At 45.1% G+C, this 14992-nt stretch overlaps 1 protein-coding gene and 1 non-coding gene across 5 annotated transcripts in view; one reads left to right on the top strand and one right to left on the bottom strand.

Annotated features, from left to right (window-relative positions):
* LOC120038133 (RNA binding protein fox-1 homolog 2-like) overlaps window positions 1-11549 on the bottom strand; it is a 37976-nt gene extending 26427 nt beyond the window's left edge. For 2 of the 4 annotated variants that reach the window (XM_038984031.1, XM_038984033.1), the window contains exons 1-2: window positions 10758-11545; window positions 5405-5455 (exon numbers count right to left, since the gene is read on the bottom strand). In XM_038984031.1, coding sequence (XP_038839959.1) covers window positions 5405-5455; window positions 10758-11003 — 297 coding nt within the window. In that variant the 5' untranslated portion in view covers window positions 11004-11545. Of the gene's footprint in view, window positions 1-5404; window positions 5456-10757 lie in introns of all 4 variants that reach the window. The other 2 variants (XM_038984035.1, XM_038984034.1) reach the window with 2 other exon arrangements.
* Window positions 3211-3292, top strand: trnal-uag. The gene has a single exon. It is a non-coding gene; the product is annotated as a tRNA-Leu (tRNA).
* Window positions 11550-14992: the final 3443 nt, after the last annotated feature.

Below are 14992 nucleotides of genomic sequence, written 5' to 3'. Positions count from 1 at the left end.
ACTGTTGGGGTTCGATGGGAGAGAGGAGTGCAGTTCCCCTGCACTTCTTGTTTTTTTCTCCCCTTTTCTGCCCTGCCTGCAAAACGTCTATGCCAGTATGCAGACATCTGCTGAGGTTGGCTACTACAGAGGGGAGAGAGAGATGGAGAGAGGGACAAAAAGAGGTGATGGGATGTGGTGGGAAAGGGGTAAACGAGAGGCTGAGAGAGGCAGTGGATGCGAGCGAGAGATAACAGGATAGAGGTAAAAGGATAAAGGGATGGGGAAGAGCGAGGGATGACGGGATTAGGGTGTAAGTGAGGAGGATGAGAGGATGAATGGGGGATGATCTAAGGATTAACTACACAGACTGAACACACTGATAAACACACAGATGCACAGCCATATTTATTGTGCACCCTGGCAGGCACACAAACACACACATGCTTTCAAACAAAGGGCTATTTCCATCACACTCTCACACACATACATTCAAACAATGCCCCTCCCCCACAAACACAGATCATCATAAGGCCATGCATATAGGGATGCACTGATATGGGCATTCTGGGCTGATGCAATAGTCCTAATCAATATTTTCTTGTCCATGATGGATTATATATCGATACGGCAATATTAATCTGAAGGCCAATGCATGCATTCCTACATACCAACAAACAATACATAGCTCTACTAATTAAGTAGATTGAATTTATTCGACTATTAAAAGTAGCAGGCTGGTCCAGACGGAGAGGTAGAATACCTCATGATAAGCTGCAGACCACACTATTTACCAAGACACTTTTCATCTATATTTTCTCTTAGCTGTCTATTTACCACCACAAACCGATGCTGGCACTAAAACTGCACTCAACAAATAGTATAAGGCCATAAGCAAATAATACTCATCCAGAGGCAGCGCTCCTAGCGGCCGGTGATTTTAATGCAGGAACACTGAAATCTGTCTTCCACAATTTGTACCAGCATTTAACCTGTGCAACTAGAAGCGCTAAAAACTCTATATCACCTTTAATCCACACAGAGATGCATAACAAAGCTCTCCCTCCCCCTCCATTTGGCAAATTTGACCATAACTCTATCCCCCGGACTCCTGCTCACAAGCAAAACTCAAATAGGAAGTAGCAGTGACTTGCTCAATACGGAAGCGGTCCAATGAAGCAGATGCTAAGCTACAGAACTGTTTTACTAACGAGACTGGAATATATTCCGGAACTCGTCCAATAGTATTGAGGAGTATACCACATCAGTCACTGGCTTCATTAAAAAATGCATCGATGACGTCTCCACAGTGACCGTACGTACATATCCCAACCAGAAGCAATGGATTATAGGCAACATCCACACTGAGCTAAAGACTACAGCTGATGCATTCAAGGTGCGGGACACTAACCCAGACACATAAGAAATCCCACTACACCCTCCGACAAACCATCAAACAGGCAAAATCATCAAAACAGGACTAAGATCGAATCGTACTACTCCGGCTCTGATGCTCGTCGGATGTGGCAGAGCTTGCAAACTATCACGGACTACAAAGGGAAACCCAGCCACGAGCTACCCAGTGAAGTGAGCATACCAGACGAGCTATAAATGCCTTCTATGCACTGAACCATGCGTGAGGGCACCAACTGTGATCACGCTCTCCATAGCCGATGTGAGTAAGACCTTTAAACAGGTTAACATTCACAAGGCTGCAAGGCTAGACGGATTACCAGGACGCATACATGCGCTGACCAGCTGGCAAGTGTCTTCACTGACATTTTCAACCTATCCCTGACCTGGTGTGTAATACCAACTTGTTTCAAGCAGACCTCCAGAGTCCTTGTGTCCAAGAATGCCAAGGTAACCTGTCTAAATGACTATCGTCTCGTAGCACTCACATCTGTAGCCATGAAATGGTTTGAAAGGCTGGTCATGGCTCACATCAAAACCATGATCCCAGACTTCCTGAATCCACTCCAATTCACATACCACCCTGACGAGATCCACAGACAGTGCCTTTTTCCACTTGGACAAAATACACATCTACGTGAGAATGCTGTTTATTGACTATAGCTCAGCGTTCAATACCGTAGTACCCTCCAAGCTCATCACTAAGCTAAGGACCCTGGATATCCTGACGGACCACCCCCAGTTGGTGAGGGTAGGCAACAACACATCCACCACGCTTACCATTAACATGGGGGCCCCTCAGGGGTGCGTGCTTAGTCCCCTCCTGTATACCCCATTCACCCACAACTGTGTGGCTGCGCACGACTCCAACACAATCAATAAGTTTCCCGACGACACAACGGTGGTAGGCCTGATCCCCGAAGACGATGAAACAGCGTATAATGAGTGTGATGCCTGGACAACAACCTCTCCCTTAAAGTCAGCAACACAAAGGAGCTGATCGTGGACTACAGGATACGTAGGGCCGAGCACGCCCCCATTCACATCGACTGGGCTGTAGTGGAGCGGGTCGAAAGCTTTTAGTTCCTTGGTATTCACATCACTAAGGATCTATCATGGTCCAAACACACCAACTCAGTCATGAAGAGGGCACAACAACACCTCTTCACCCTCATGAGGCTGAAAAGATTTAGAATGGGCCCTCAGATCCTAAGAAAAGTTCTACAGCAGCACCATTGAGAGCATCTTGACTGCCTACATCATCGCTTGGTATGGCAACAGCTTGGCATCCAACCACAAGGCGCTACAGAGGGTAATGCGTACGGCCCAGTACATCACCGGGGCCAAGCTCCCTGCCATCCAGGACCTTTATACCAGGCGGTGTCAGAGGAAGGCCCAAAAAAATGTCAAAGACTCCAGCCACCCAAGACTGTTCTCTCTGCTACTGCACGGCAAGCAGTACCGATGCACCGAGTCTGGAACCAACAGGAACCTGAACAGCTTCTACCCCCAAGCCTTAAGACTGCTAAATAGTTAGTGAAATAGTTAACCAAACAGCTACCCGGACTATCTGCATTGACCCTTTTTGCACTAACTTTGACTCAGCACATACGCTGCTGCTACTGTTTATTATCTGTCACTTTAATTCCTAGTTATATGTACATATCTACCTCAATTACCTCATACCCCTGCACATCGACTCAGTACTGGCACCCATTGTATATAACCAAGTTATTGTTACTCATTTTGTATCTATTATTACATGTTTTATTTTTATTTTATTTCTCAATTGTCTTTCTCTGTATTGTTATTAAACTGGGTAGCGTGCCCGAGTGGTCTAAGGCGCTGGATTTAGGCTCCAGGCTCTCTGGAGGTGTGGGTTCGAATCCCACCACTGCCAATGTTATCTTGGGTGGCAGGTAGCCTAGTGGTTATAGTGTTTTGGGACCAGTAACCGAAAGGTTGCTAGATCGAATCCCCGAGCTGACAAAGTAAAATTCTGTCGTTCTGCCACTGAACAAGGCAGTTAACCCACTGTTCCTAGGCCGTCATTGTAAATAAGAATTTGTTCTTAACTGACTTGCCTAGTTAAATAAAGGTTCAATTAAAAAATCAAAAAATTATTAAGGGCCCCCTAAGTAAGCATTTCACTGTTAGTCCACACCTGTTGTTTACGAAGCATGTGACGAATAACATTTAATTTGAGACAAAAATACATACATATAAATTCAAGGATGAAAACACAATAAAGCCAGAAGGCTTATTTCCATTTTGGTCCTTAGGTATGGATGTTACTGCACAACACACTACTGACCACACAGTCAAACCTATTATTTTCTATATCATCAGAGGCAGATACAGCGCTGTGTGGTCACTGTATAGTGACTGACTAGGACCATCATGGCTTCTGTAGCCTAAACGTGATGAGGGGCACTAGACTCATACTACAGGATCCTACCAACCTCCAGACAAAACAAAATACGTAGGGGTTCGGCTAAGCCACCATGCATAAACATTGTCCCTATTGACACAGCCAAACCTACAGCCAGATCAACCAACACACAATAGCTCATAGGAACTCCTCAACCCTTTGCATGACAACCAGCTCAACTCCTATGTGTACCCGATTACATCACTAAGAACTAGCTAGCATTAAATAAGTTAAAACATTTGTTGTATATTTTACTAGTCTTGAATCAAATAAGTAAGTTATGATCCAAACAAACACATGAGAACCTAACTATTTTAACAACCTTACCAAATGCATGTTATTTCAGACGTTTCTAGCCCAATGGTATTCAAACTTCATCAGCTGGGACCCAATTCCCTCAGCAAGAATTTCTGGCATCCCCATTTGTTTCGCAAGTATTTCTCACCAAATCTAACATTGGTAAAATTATTTTTACATCAACAAATAATCTTCAATTCATTACATTTTCATCTCTTATCAAAATTAAAAGAAAAACAAAATACATTTACTCAATAAAATTGTATTAAAAAAAAAAAACATATTTCTCAAAAACATTTGTATATTGTCCTATACAATAAACTATGCACAATATACCAGGCACTCTTAATTTTTATAAAAATATATATTTTGGCAAACCCACTGCAGTTCCCCCACTTCGGGTCCCGACCCAACTTTGAATACCACTGGTCTAACCTATATATTACCTCACCACAGAAAGGTTAACTTCAATATGGTGGCTCACGTGCTTCAGTCTCTATCCTCCCCTCCTCTCTCCTGCCTCTTCTACTTTCCATCCACCCCGCCTCCCCCTCTCTCCAGCACAAGCAGCGAGCGAGCTGCATTCCCAAGAAAGGAGATGGCAGGGGTAGAGGAACACATGTTGGAGGAAAAAACACATAATGGAGATAAAGCTGTGGAGACCCATCATGTTGAGAGGAGTGGGAGGGCAGGCAGGCAGACCAACACCCCCCTCATGTGGCTCTACCAGAGACCTGCACTCACATCTCAGCCATGACAACAGACAGAAGACACAGCACTGTGCTGCTGATCCCAGGCCGATAAGAGACTGTCAGAAACAGCCTTGTCTGGCGCACATAAGGTACTCATTACTGGAACCGATATTTATAACCCTGTCCAAACCCGGACGACGCTGGGCCAATTGTGCGCCGCCCTATGGGACTCCCAATCACGGATGGATGTGACACAGCCTGGATTCGAACCAGGGACTGTAATGACACCCCTTGCACTGAGATGCAGTGCCTTAGACTGCTGCGCCACTCGATATGGAGGGAGAGCACAAGTAACTAAGAGAAAGAAGGGGAAAGAGAGCAGGGGAATGTGGATTGTGGAAAAGTGTGCACAGCAGCCAGGCAGATCAAATTGATTCAGAGTGGAAAATGTCGTCACAGTTTCTGTAGGCTATGTTCGTGTTGGGCCTTCTGAAGTACTATAATAGTACTATAACGTGTTTTATGAAACTCCATGATACATCCATCAATTATACCTAAATTAAAGGAGACTTCAGTAAGATGGCACTCTTACCTGGCTGTGAGGTGGGTATCCAAGGAAACCTGGGGTTAAAGGGTCGTTGTTCTATAAAAAAAATAAAAAAAAGAGAGTTAAGGGTTTGGAAAATGTGATGTGATTCAACATTTTGAGTCTAACATTTTGCAGTGAAGTCGATTTTCAGCTCCCATCTTCACCCCAAACAAAGTAATATGCTCCAGAGGAGAAACAGCCTAGCTGTTACTTGTGATGGGGGGAAAATGTATACAGTAAGATATCAGGATATCCTTTTTGCCGATCGCATCATTTGACAATTCCGCAATATTATGTTTGTACTAGTGTGCTGTACCTGCACCAATACTCCAGTATTTTTTCTTCAAAGCTTGTTCTCCAGCTTCTTTTCAGCAGTTTAATCAAAACTTGTTTTCTCATGGCTCTCTAGTCCCTCTGCAGCAGACGTATGGTGAGCAATATGTTTGGAATCGCAACACATATAGAATCGCAATACATATCATATCGGCACCTAAGTACCGTGATAATATTGTATTGTGAGGTCCCTGGCAGTTCCCAAGCCTAGCTGTATACCCTACAGACCAATACATTTATGAAAATACATATGGTGCAGGAAAGAAGCAGGGAAATTAAGGGGGCACATTTCAAAGGATTATGCAAGTTAACAGTTAACATGATGACTCTTTTGGTTTAGACCCTGAGCGCTGCCTCAACCATGTAGAGCAGCTGGTGAATCATTCTGCAGCCAGGCCAGGTCCTTATTCAGCCGACAAAACAAATTGCACTCCGCAACAACAAAAAGAACGGACTCTTCCCCTGTCCATGCCCCAGAATCTAGTGTTGTGGTTAATTGATCTGTAATTACTTCTAATTAGATTATTTCTGTCACCCCTCCCTCTCCCTCTGCCATGAACAATGGGTCTTCTGCCAATGTAAGAGGAGGGAAAAGAACTGGGGAGAGGGGGCGGGATAGAGCAATAGGGGAAAAGTTAAACCAAACAATGATATTGACAACAGTAAGGAGAGAGGATTCCAGCGATCCCATCTGATATGCTAGCAGTACACTGTGCAGGGAAAAGAGGCAGAGTAACAAGACTCCGGCCTTTTCAAATCAGGGGAAGGAGGGTGGAACATCCTACACGTGTTAAAAAGGGTGAATATGTTTCCATTGTGCTTGTGCTATGTGACACGAAAGTCAGCAACTCATTTTAAATTCATACAGTATCTCTATTAGCTTCCATTCAGTGAGCAGCCAGTGCTGGTGTAATGTAGTAAAAAGGTGGTCATGGCCTCTTCATTGTAAACAGACAGAGGTAACCTCCTGCTTCTGCACCAACCTGCTTCCTGGGGGAATTGGTCCCTCCCTACTATAATTGTTTCAACCAATCATGGGAAAGGCCTGACTCAGGATGCCATGGCGACAGCACGGGAGAGATGCCCTCTCAGAAAGCTAGCTGTGCTTACTGCACTAACCCTGGATGGGGCTCCACAGCCACACCACAATGAGACATGGCGGTGGTAGAGGGAAGGAGTGGCAGAACAAAAACAGGGAGGGGAAGGAGGAAGGAAAGGGGAATGAGGTCAATCAAACTAGTAGAGAGGGACAACACTTGACGGGGCACAGAGAGCGTTTAAGTAGTGAGCAGCAGAAGTGAGTGACAGATTGATGTGTGATGCTGTCTGGACAGTACAAACTATAGCATACATGATCCATGCCAGAGGAGTGAGATGTATGCTATTCAGCCCAGCAGTGTCCGGGCTCCTTCTCCTGCATAAAACAGCCCTCTCTTTGTCTCCCCCTATCCACTTCCTGTTTCATCTGGAACCAATTTCCCCCTCGTGCCTCATCCCCTGGGGGAACACACTCCTCAGTGCGCCGCATTAAAGTGGGAGAGCCGCCGAACGGACAGTGCTGTATTCAGCAATACACGAGGTAAAACCACTGGTAGTCTTCAATGGCTGGACAGTGGAGGACTGATGAAGATACGACACACTGAACATTTGAAAGGACGCAGGTCTCCAATGTCTCTGGCAATGTATACCCGAGTGTGTAACTCTGACAAGGCACCAACAGTGGAAAAACAATGTAGCGCATCACTTGGAAACCAGAACTACCCCACACGATTCAATACATAACAAGGTTGCTCTATTTGTTCTAGTAGAAAGGCAGGATGAAGAGGGAGGAGTTTAGGTTAGAACAGGGGGAGGGAGAGAAGAATTTGGTAACATCTGGAATCAATCTGTCTGGAGGAAAGGGGGAGGGAGACGAATGGGGGATGGAGGGAAAAGAAAGAACAGAGTGAGATGGAAATTAGGAGAGAAAGACAGGGGTGGAAGAATGTGGGGATTAAGAAAGACAAAGACAAGAAGTGAAAAATACAGCAAAAAGAAGAGACCAAGAAATGGAGACAATGACTCATACCCCAAGAATGTCATGTGACTTATATTTCCTTAAATGGTGGGGGAGGGGGGTCTGAACTTGATACTCATTGTTAAAACACACACACATTTTCTTTTGCGGGGCATATGGCGCTTTGGCCAAATATGCATATCAGGCCTGCTTTGAGTCTAAAGTTTTTCAAGCTTTTATTACGCTCAACGAAAGTCATGACACCCTCTTCCATGCAGATACAGACAGTAATTTAACAGGGTACCATCCCCTTTGGTATTAATTACACTCATTTACAGTAGAGGGGTAGTTATGAGGTGTGGCTGCTCTGAGGGCCAGGAGCTCCAGACTATACGGATCAGAAATGTACAGACACACCTCATACAGTGACTTTCTCTCTGTATGCTCAACTAAAGGGCGTAGCTCTGCTGGGTTTTTCTCTCCCCCACTTTCTATTTTAGGAAAAGTCAAAACGTTGGAGCAAATGGGCAGAAAAAGAGAGCAGTGGAGGGAGGAGGGCAAAATGGCATGAGGTCAACAGATGGTGAGGGGTGAGGGGGATGGGGAAGAAGGGATGGAGGGGTCGGACAGAGGGTGATACGCTGGTGATACGCTGAGGAGCAGAGGGGACAAAAATAAGGAGAAAGAAGACAGGATGAATCAACGTTACCGACAGGGAGACATTCGTGGGCGGAGATGGAAGTACATATGACAGTTTGGGGGCAGCGGTGTAGAAGGGGAGGTGACAACAACATGACAACAACAACCAGTGTCCAGAGTTAACATGTGAGTGTAAGTGGCAGGCCCTGCATCTGATTAAATGAGTGGCGGACTGTAAAAAAAGTCTGGAAAAGTTTGAGTACTGTTGTGTTGAGCAACATCTTGAAGAGAATTTTGAGCTTATCTCAAGGGGTGAAAGGTCAAAGGTGACACTGCTGCATTGCACTCAAAGTTCAGTGACAACCATTAGTGAGTGTTCACTAGTGTGCTGCACATTATAACTCCTACTTTTTTCTTTTGGGTTTTAATGACAGCCAATGTTCCCGCTATTACTAGTCAACATTCCCTGGTAGCCTGATAGTATCAAAGAATACTGCACCTTTGGAGCTTATCTGTGCAGAACTGTATCATCTAAATGGGTTGTTTATATCGTAGTTTCCCCCTCAACACTCGCCCACTCTCTCCCCCCTTTACTCTCCTCCCCTTGAAGCGATCAGTCTGGTTAATGCTCTCTCCTAAATTAGCTTTGATCTCGTTTAGCGCGACACAAAGCCGCTTTACTGCCAACGATAGGATAAATCTGCTCTCGGGGAGCCGGAGGGAGGCATATACAGCACACTGTACACTATCATGCTGGACTAGGCTAGGGCACATCAATACTGCATAGTGGGAAACAGAGAGAGAGAGATTGGACAGTAGAGACAGTGAGCAGGGGTGGGGAGGTTTGTCTCACTGGCAGTGCACAATCAAATTCTATGGACCAGGAGTCAATTAGCAATCTGGAAATATGCCTTAGGGGGAGGATGACAGAAACAAAAGAAGAGGATGGAGATGAGGACACTCCTCTCTCATTTAATATGTCAGCCATGATTTAGGCTGTTACCCATCCTGTCCTCTGGGTAGCAATGAATACCAAATAGCTATCTATCGCCGCACCAAAAATATTTAGTGAACTCATCTTCTCAGCACTGAACATGGTGTCACCTACAGGACTGGATGATGTAATCCAGTCTAATAACATTAAGCACCACCATTGTAATTTCCTAATGTTTACCTTTAGTTATCATCAAACCTCACCTAAGCTGCATAGAGGATTTTTCTACATCTTTCTCCTTCTCTCGTGTTAAAATGTTCTCTCATACTGTAAATCCTGCCTTCTATCCTCCTGTTTCCTCCCTCTCTCCTGTGGGTGTATTTCCAGCCTGACCCACAATGGCAGGAGATCAATATAAGTGATTGACAGCGAGATCCTGTTGCACCTCTCATTGTCACACCATCTACACGTAACCTTTTGTCATCACCATTCATCCATTATATGGTGTGAGGTACATGGCCTGCCCATTTGTCATTGCAATAGATATGCAGCAGTACCAAATAAAGCATTTTCCCAATCCCCAGGATTCAATTATCCACAGCTGACCCGGAACCGTGTTTGACTGCCGCCTAAAACAAAAACACTATGTCAGCTATTTTCAATGATGCTTATGGATACTGTATGTGCGTGTAATATCACTGGTTAGCCGAAGAGCAGAGCACTGTTGCTATGCTGTATCAGCAGTCAAGTCATGGAGAGGCCCATAGCTAGAAGCAAGGTATCCTAAAGCCCCTTTCCTTCCTACTCCCTTATTCACGAAAAGGGGTCTGTTCTTTGTCTCTCCCATAATGACCCCTCCCCCAACCCCCTGTCTATGTCCTCTTTTTAGCACCTAGCTCCAATCACAGACCAGGGGGACTGGCACAAATTACTGTTCCCAATGCGAGTACCCTCCTGTATCGGAGGCTTTGATGTGATGCCCAACGACAAAGACAGACCATCATGGTAAAGGCGGGAATATCATTGTGTACATAAGTGCAGTGCACGTAAATGCATGAAAGGCCCTTGTGTATCGTTGGATCTATGCTGTAGCTTAACTGTCATTGCCGATAAGATGTGGGCTATCATATTACCTTTGTCTCGGCCATAACCATGGTGTTAGTCTAGCTGCCACGAGCACAGAACAATGTCCAAGACACGTTTAGTACCTAGATTGTAATTCTACCGCACGTTCGTTACTGCAGTTGATGCGACGAGGCATGCTTTTGATAGGTGGGCCTGCCTGTCAGCAGAATCATGACCCACTGTTGTTCTTGAAACAATAGAGGTAACGTGCTATTGAAATGAAATCGCTTAATGCAGGGGTAACAATGTTGCATACATTCAATGACAACAGCACATCGAAAGGAAACAAACAACAATTTGGCTTCATTGATTGATGTTCTACTCCTTACCTGTCCAATGTCACCAACACCCACCGTCCCGTCTATCCGTGGCCGTTTGCACTCTGCTCCTGCTAATTCGGTCAAAGCTGCAGCTGTTTGCTCAGGATCCCCTCGTTTCATTCCCCGGACTACTGCTGCTGGACCCCCGGTCGTGTTCGAGTGGGGTCCGGTTGCTGTATCAATGTCATTTTCCCTGTCCATCATTCCCCGAGTAACGGGTAACATTATGGATGCGACGTCGGTCGACATTAACATTGGACGGCAGCTAGTCTACACTTACAAGTCTAGCTACCTTTGACTTATTCCCTATTCTGGGACAAGGAATGCTATTCCTTGAATGTGAAAATAGCTGATTGTAGCTGGTCTTCTTGGCCAAATATATTGTACCGCTAGCTAGATTGTTATTGTCTAATTAATACAGAACACCATGACCATGTGTGGCTCGTGAACATTCCACACGATTACTAGCGTTAGAAAAATAGTCACAATAGAACACGTAAACCAAGTTAATACAAAACACTAATTCCTTGCTAATTAGCTAGCTACACATTCCGCTACCTCGTAACAGTAGCTAGCTAGCTAACGAGACTTTTTTTCTCCGCCGAATATAGAAAATGTTAGGAAATGGTTTGAATCACTAATCTTCTCCTTGCGAACCAATGCGTCCTCCGCTCCCAACCAAATATATTTTTAAGCCCTTCTTTGCTTTCACCTTCTCTTTCTCCTAGCCTTCTTTTTATCACCCTTCTTTTCTCGCAGTATGTTCAGTGAATTCTAGTGGCGTGTACGGACTGGCGAGGAACACGATTTCCTCTCTATCGTGTACGTCCCGATTGGTGTGGTATGGAACGGGCCGCAGAGGGTACACTGATCTGGTGTCAGTTTTTTTTATTTTCCATGTGCTAAGATTACTATAGGGGTAAACCATTTAGACGGGTCCTAGATCGGCCCTCTCTATATTCCCTTCCTTTTCCTCTGTCGTATTCCCTCCTACATTTAAATAATTGCATTTCGTAAACATTTAAACGTGTAAATTGGTATGTTTATTTTTAGGGGATTGTTTGCGTGTAAATATGAGACGGCTTGCCACGATTTATGGCGAGGTACGATTTATGGCGAGGTATTTATCCTCTTTTTCTTTTACGACTGCGCGCACCCACTCCTCTGCATGCAGCTTCCACACTTGAGCGAGTGTCTCAAATCAAGGAGTAGAACAAGGAATCGAGTATAAACAGTTTCCCCCCGACGCTTTAATTGACTTTCACTAGTCAGTTGGCGGTGATATAGCTAATGAAGCAGATGGGGAGGGGTTATAAATAAAGAAGGAATATATGGGGTAGGCCTAAAATAACACACAACTAGCAATTTAACAATGTAGAATACGTATGTGTGAGAAAAGACGCAGGGTAGTGTAGGCCTGGCTAAACACATGTTAAATGTGATCTATTTTAAACCACTCAACTTCAAAGGCGAATTATCTTACAGGACTGATATGAAAGCATGTTTTTTTATGATAGTGCGACGCCTGGTGGATATCAAACAACTTAATAAATGGACATGCAAGTAACAAGTTTCAAGTTTTTAATGTCACATGCACAAATCCAGACAAATGCATTTCTTGCAAAGCTCTAAACCCAACAAAACTGTAATGAATAACAATGTAATAACAAGAAATAACATAAGGTAGAACAAAAACACACAATAAATAAAAAATAAGAAGAACATGAGAAAGTAAGTAAGAATACTATATACAGGGTCAGTCAGCTCCAGTACCATATTTACAACGTGCAAGAATACTGGAGTGATAGAGGTAGATCTTTGTGCTCCCGAGTGGTGCAGCAGTCTAAGGCACTGCATCTCAGTGCTAGAGGCGTCACTACAGACCCTGGTTCAATTCCAGGCTGTATCACAACTGGCAGTGATTGGGAGTTCCATAGGGCGGCGCACAATTGGACCAGCTTCGTCCAGGTTAGGGTTTGGTCGGGGTAGGCCGTCATTGTAAATAAGAATTTGTTCTTAACTGACTTGCCTAGTTAAATAAAATATAAATCAGTGGAATCTGCTGAAGGGAGGACAGCTCATAAAAATGTCTGGAATGTTGCGAATGGAATGGCATCAAACACATAAAAACCATGTGTTTGATACCATTCCACTTATTGTGCTCCAGCCATTACCACAAGCCCGTCCTCCCCAATTAAGGTGACACCAACCTCCTTTGGTAGATATGAAGAACATGAGAAAGTAAGTAAGAATACTATATACAGGGTCAGTCAGCTCCAGTACCATATTTCCCCCCAAACTGGGGTAAGGTGACTAGGCATCAGGATATATGATAAACAGAGAAGCAGCAGCATATACACTGCTCAAAAAAATAAAGGGAACACTTAAACAACACAATGTAACTCCAAGTCAATCACACTTCTGTGAAATCAAACTGTCCACTTAGGAAGCAACACTGATTGACAATAAATTTCACATGCTGTTGTGCAAATGGAATAGACAACAGGTGGAAATTATAGGCAATTAGCAAGACACCCCCAATAAAGGAATGGTTCTGCAGGTGGTGACCACAGACCACTTCTCAGTTCCTATGCTTCCTGGCTGATGTTTTGGTCACTTTTGAATGCTGGCGGTGCTTTCACTCTAGTGGTAGCATAGTGGTAGCATGAGACGGAGTCTACAACCCACACAAGTGGCTCAGGTAGTGCAGCTCATCCAGGATGGCACATCAATGCGAGCTGTGGCAAGAAGGTTTGCTGTGTCTGTCAGCGTAGTGTCCAGAGCATGGAGGCGCTACCAGGAGACAGGCCAGTACATCAGGAGACGTGGAGGAGGCCGTAGGAGGGCAACAACCCAGCAGCAGGACCGCTACCTCCGCCTTTGTGCAAGAAGGAGCAGGAGGAGCACTGCCAGAGCCCTGCAAAATGACCTCCAGCAGGCCACAAATGTGCATGTGTCTGCTCAAACGGTCAAAAACAGACTCCATGAGGGTGGTATGAGGGCCCGACGTCCACAGGTGGGGGTTGTGCTTACAGCCCAACACCGTGCAGGACGTTTGGCATTTGCCAGAGAACACCAAGATTGGCATATTCGCCACTGGCGCCCTGTGCTCTTCACAGATGAAAGCAGGTTCACACTGAGCACATGTGACAGACGTGACAGTCTGGAGACGCCGTGGAGAACGTTCTGCTGCCTGCAACATCCTCCAGCATGACCGGTTTGGCGGTGGGTCAGTCATGGTGTGGGGTGGCATTTCTTTGGGGGGCCGCACAGCCCTCCATGGGCTCGCCAGAGGTAGCCTGACTGCCATTAGGTACCGAGATGAGATCCTCAGACCCCTTGTGAGACCATATGCTGGTGCGGTTGGCCCTGGGTTCCTCCTAAAGCAAGACAATGCTAGACCTCATGTGGCTGGAGTGTGTCAGCAGTTCCTGCAAGAGGAAGGCATTGATGCTATGGACTGGCCCGCCCGTTCCCCAGACCTGAATCCAATTGAGCACATCTGGGACATCATGTCTCGCTCCATCCACCAACGCCACGTTGCACCACAGACTGTCCAGGAGTTGGCGGATGCTTTAGTCCAGGTCTGGGAGGAGATCCCTCAGGAGACCATCCGCCACCTCATCAGGAGCATGCCCAGGCGTTGTAGGGAGGTCATACAGGCACGTGGAGGCCACACACACTACTGAGCCTCATTTTGACTTGTTTTAAGGACATTACATCAAAGTTGGATCAGCCTGTAGTGTGGTTTTCCACTTTAATTTTGAGTGTGACTCCAAATCCAGACCTCCATGGGTTGATAAATTTGATTTCCATTGATAATTTTTGTGTGATTTTGTTGTCAGTACATTCAACTATGTAAAGAAAAAAGTATTTAATAAGAATAGTTCATTCATTCAGATCTAGGATGTATTATTATAGTGTTCCCTTTATTTTTTTGAGCAGTGTATGATGCGTGTGTGTAGAGTCAGTATAAATGTATGTGCATATTATGTGTGTGAGCAAATGATGGCGTTTGTGTGTGCGTGAGTGTATAGGGACCTGTGAGTGTGCATAGAGACAGTGCAAAAATAAAATACAAGGGTCAACTCTATTAATCTGTGTAGCCATTTCGTTATCTCTTTAGCAGTCTTATGGCTTGGGGAAAGAAGCTGTTCAGGAGCCTCTTGGTGTCAGACATGATGCACCGGCACCGCTTGCCATGTGGAAGCAGAGAGAACAGTCTGTGGCTTGGGTGGCTGGAG

Source organism: Salvelinus namaycush, chromosome 3 (genome assembly GCF_016432855.1).
Source record: "Salvelinus namaycush isolate Seneca chromosome 3, SaNama_1.0, whole genome shotgun sequence".
Classification (NCBI taxonomy): domain Eukaryota; kingdom Metazoa; phylum Chordata; class Actinopteri; order Salmoniformes; family Salmonidae; genus Salvelinus; species Salvelinus namaycush.
This window is presented reverse-complemented; position numbering and strand designations above follow the sequence as displayed.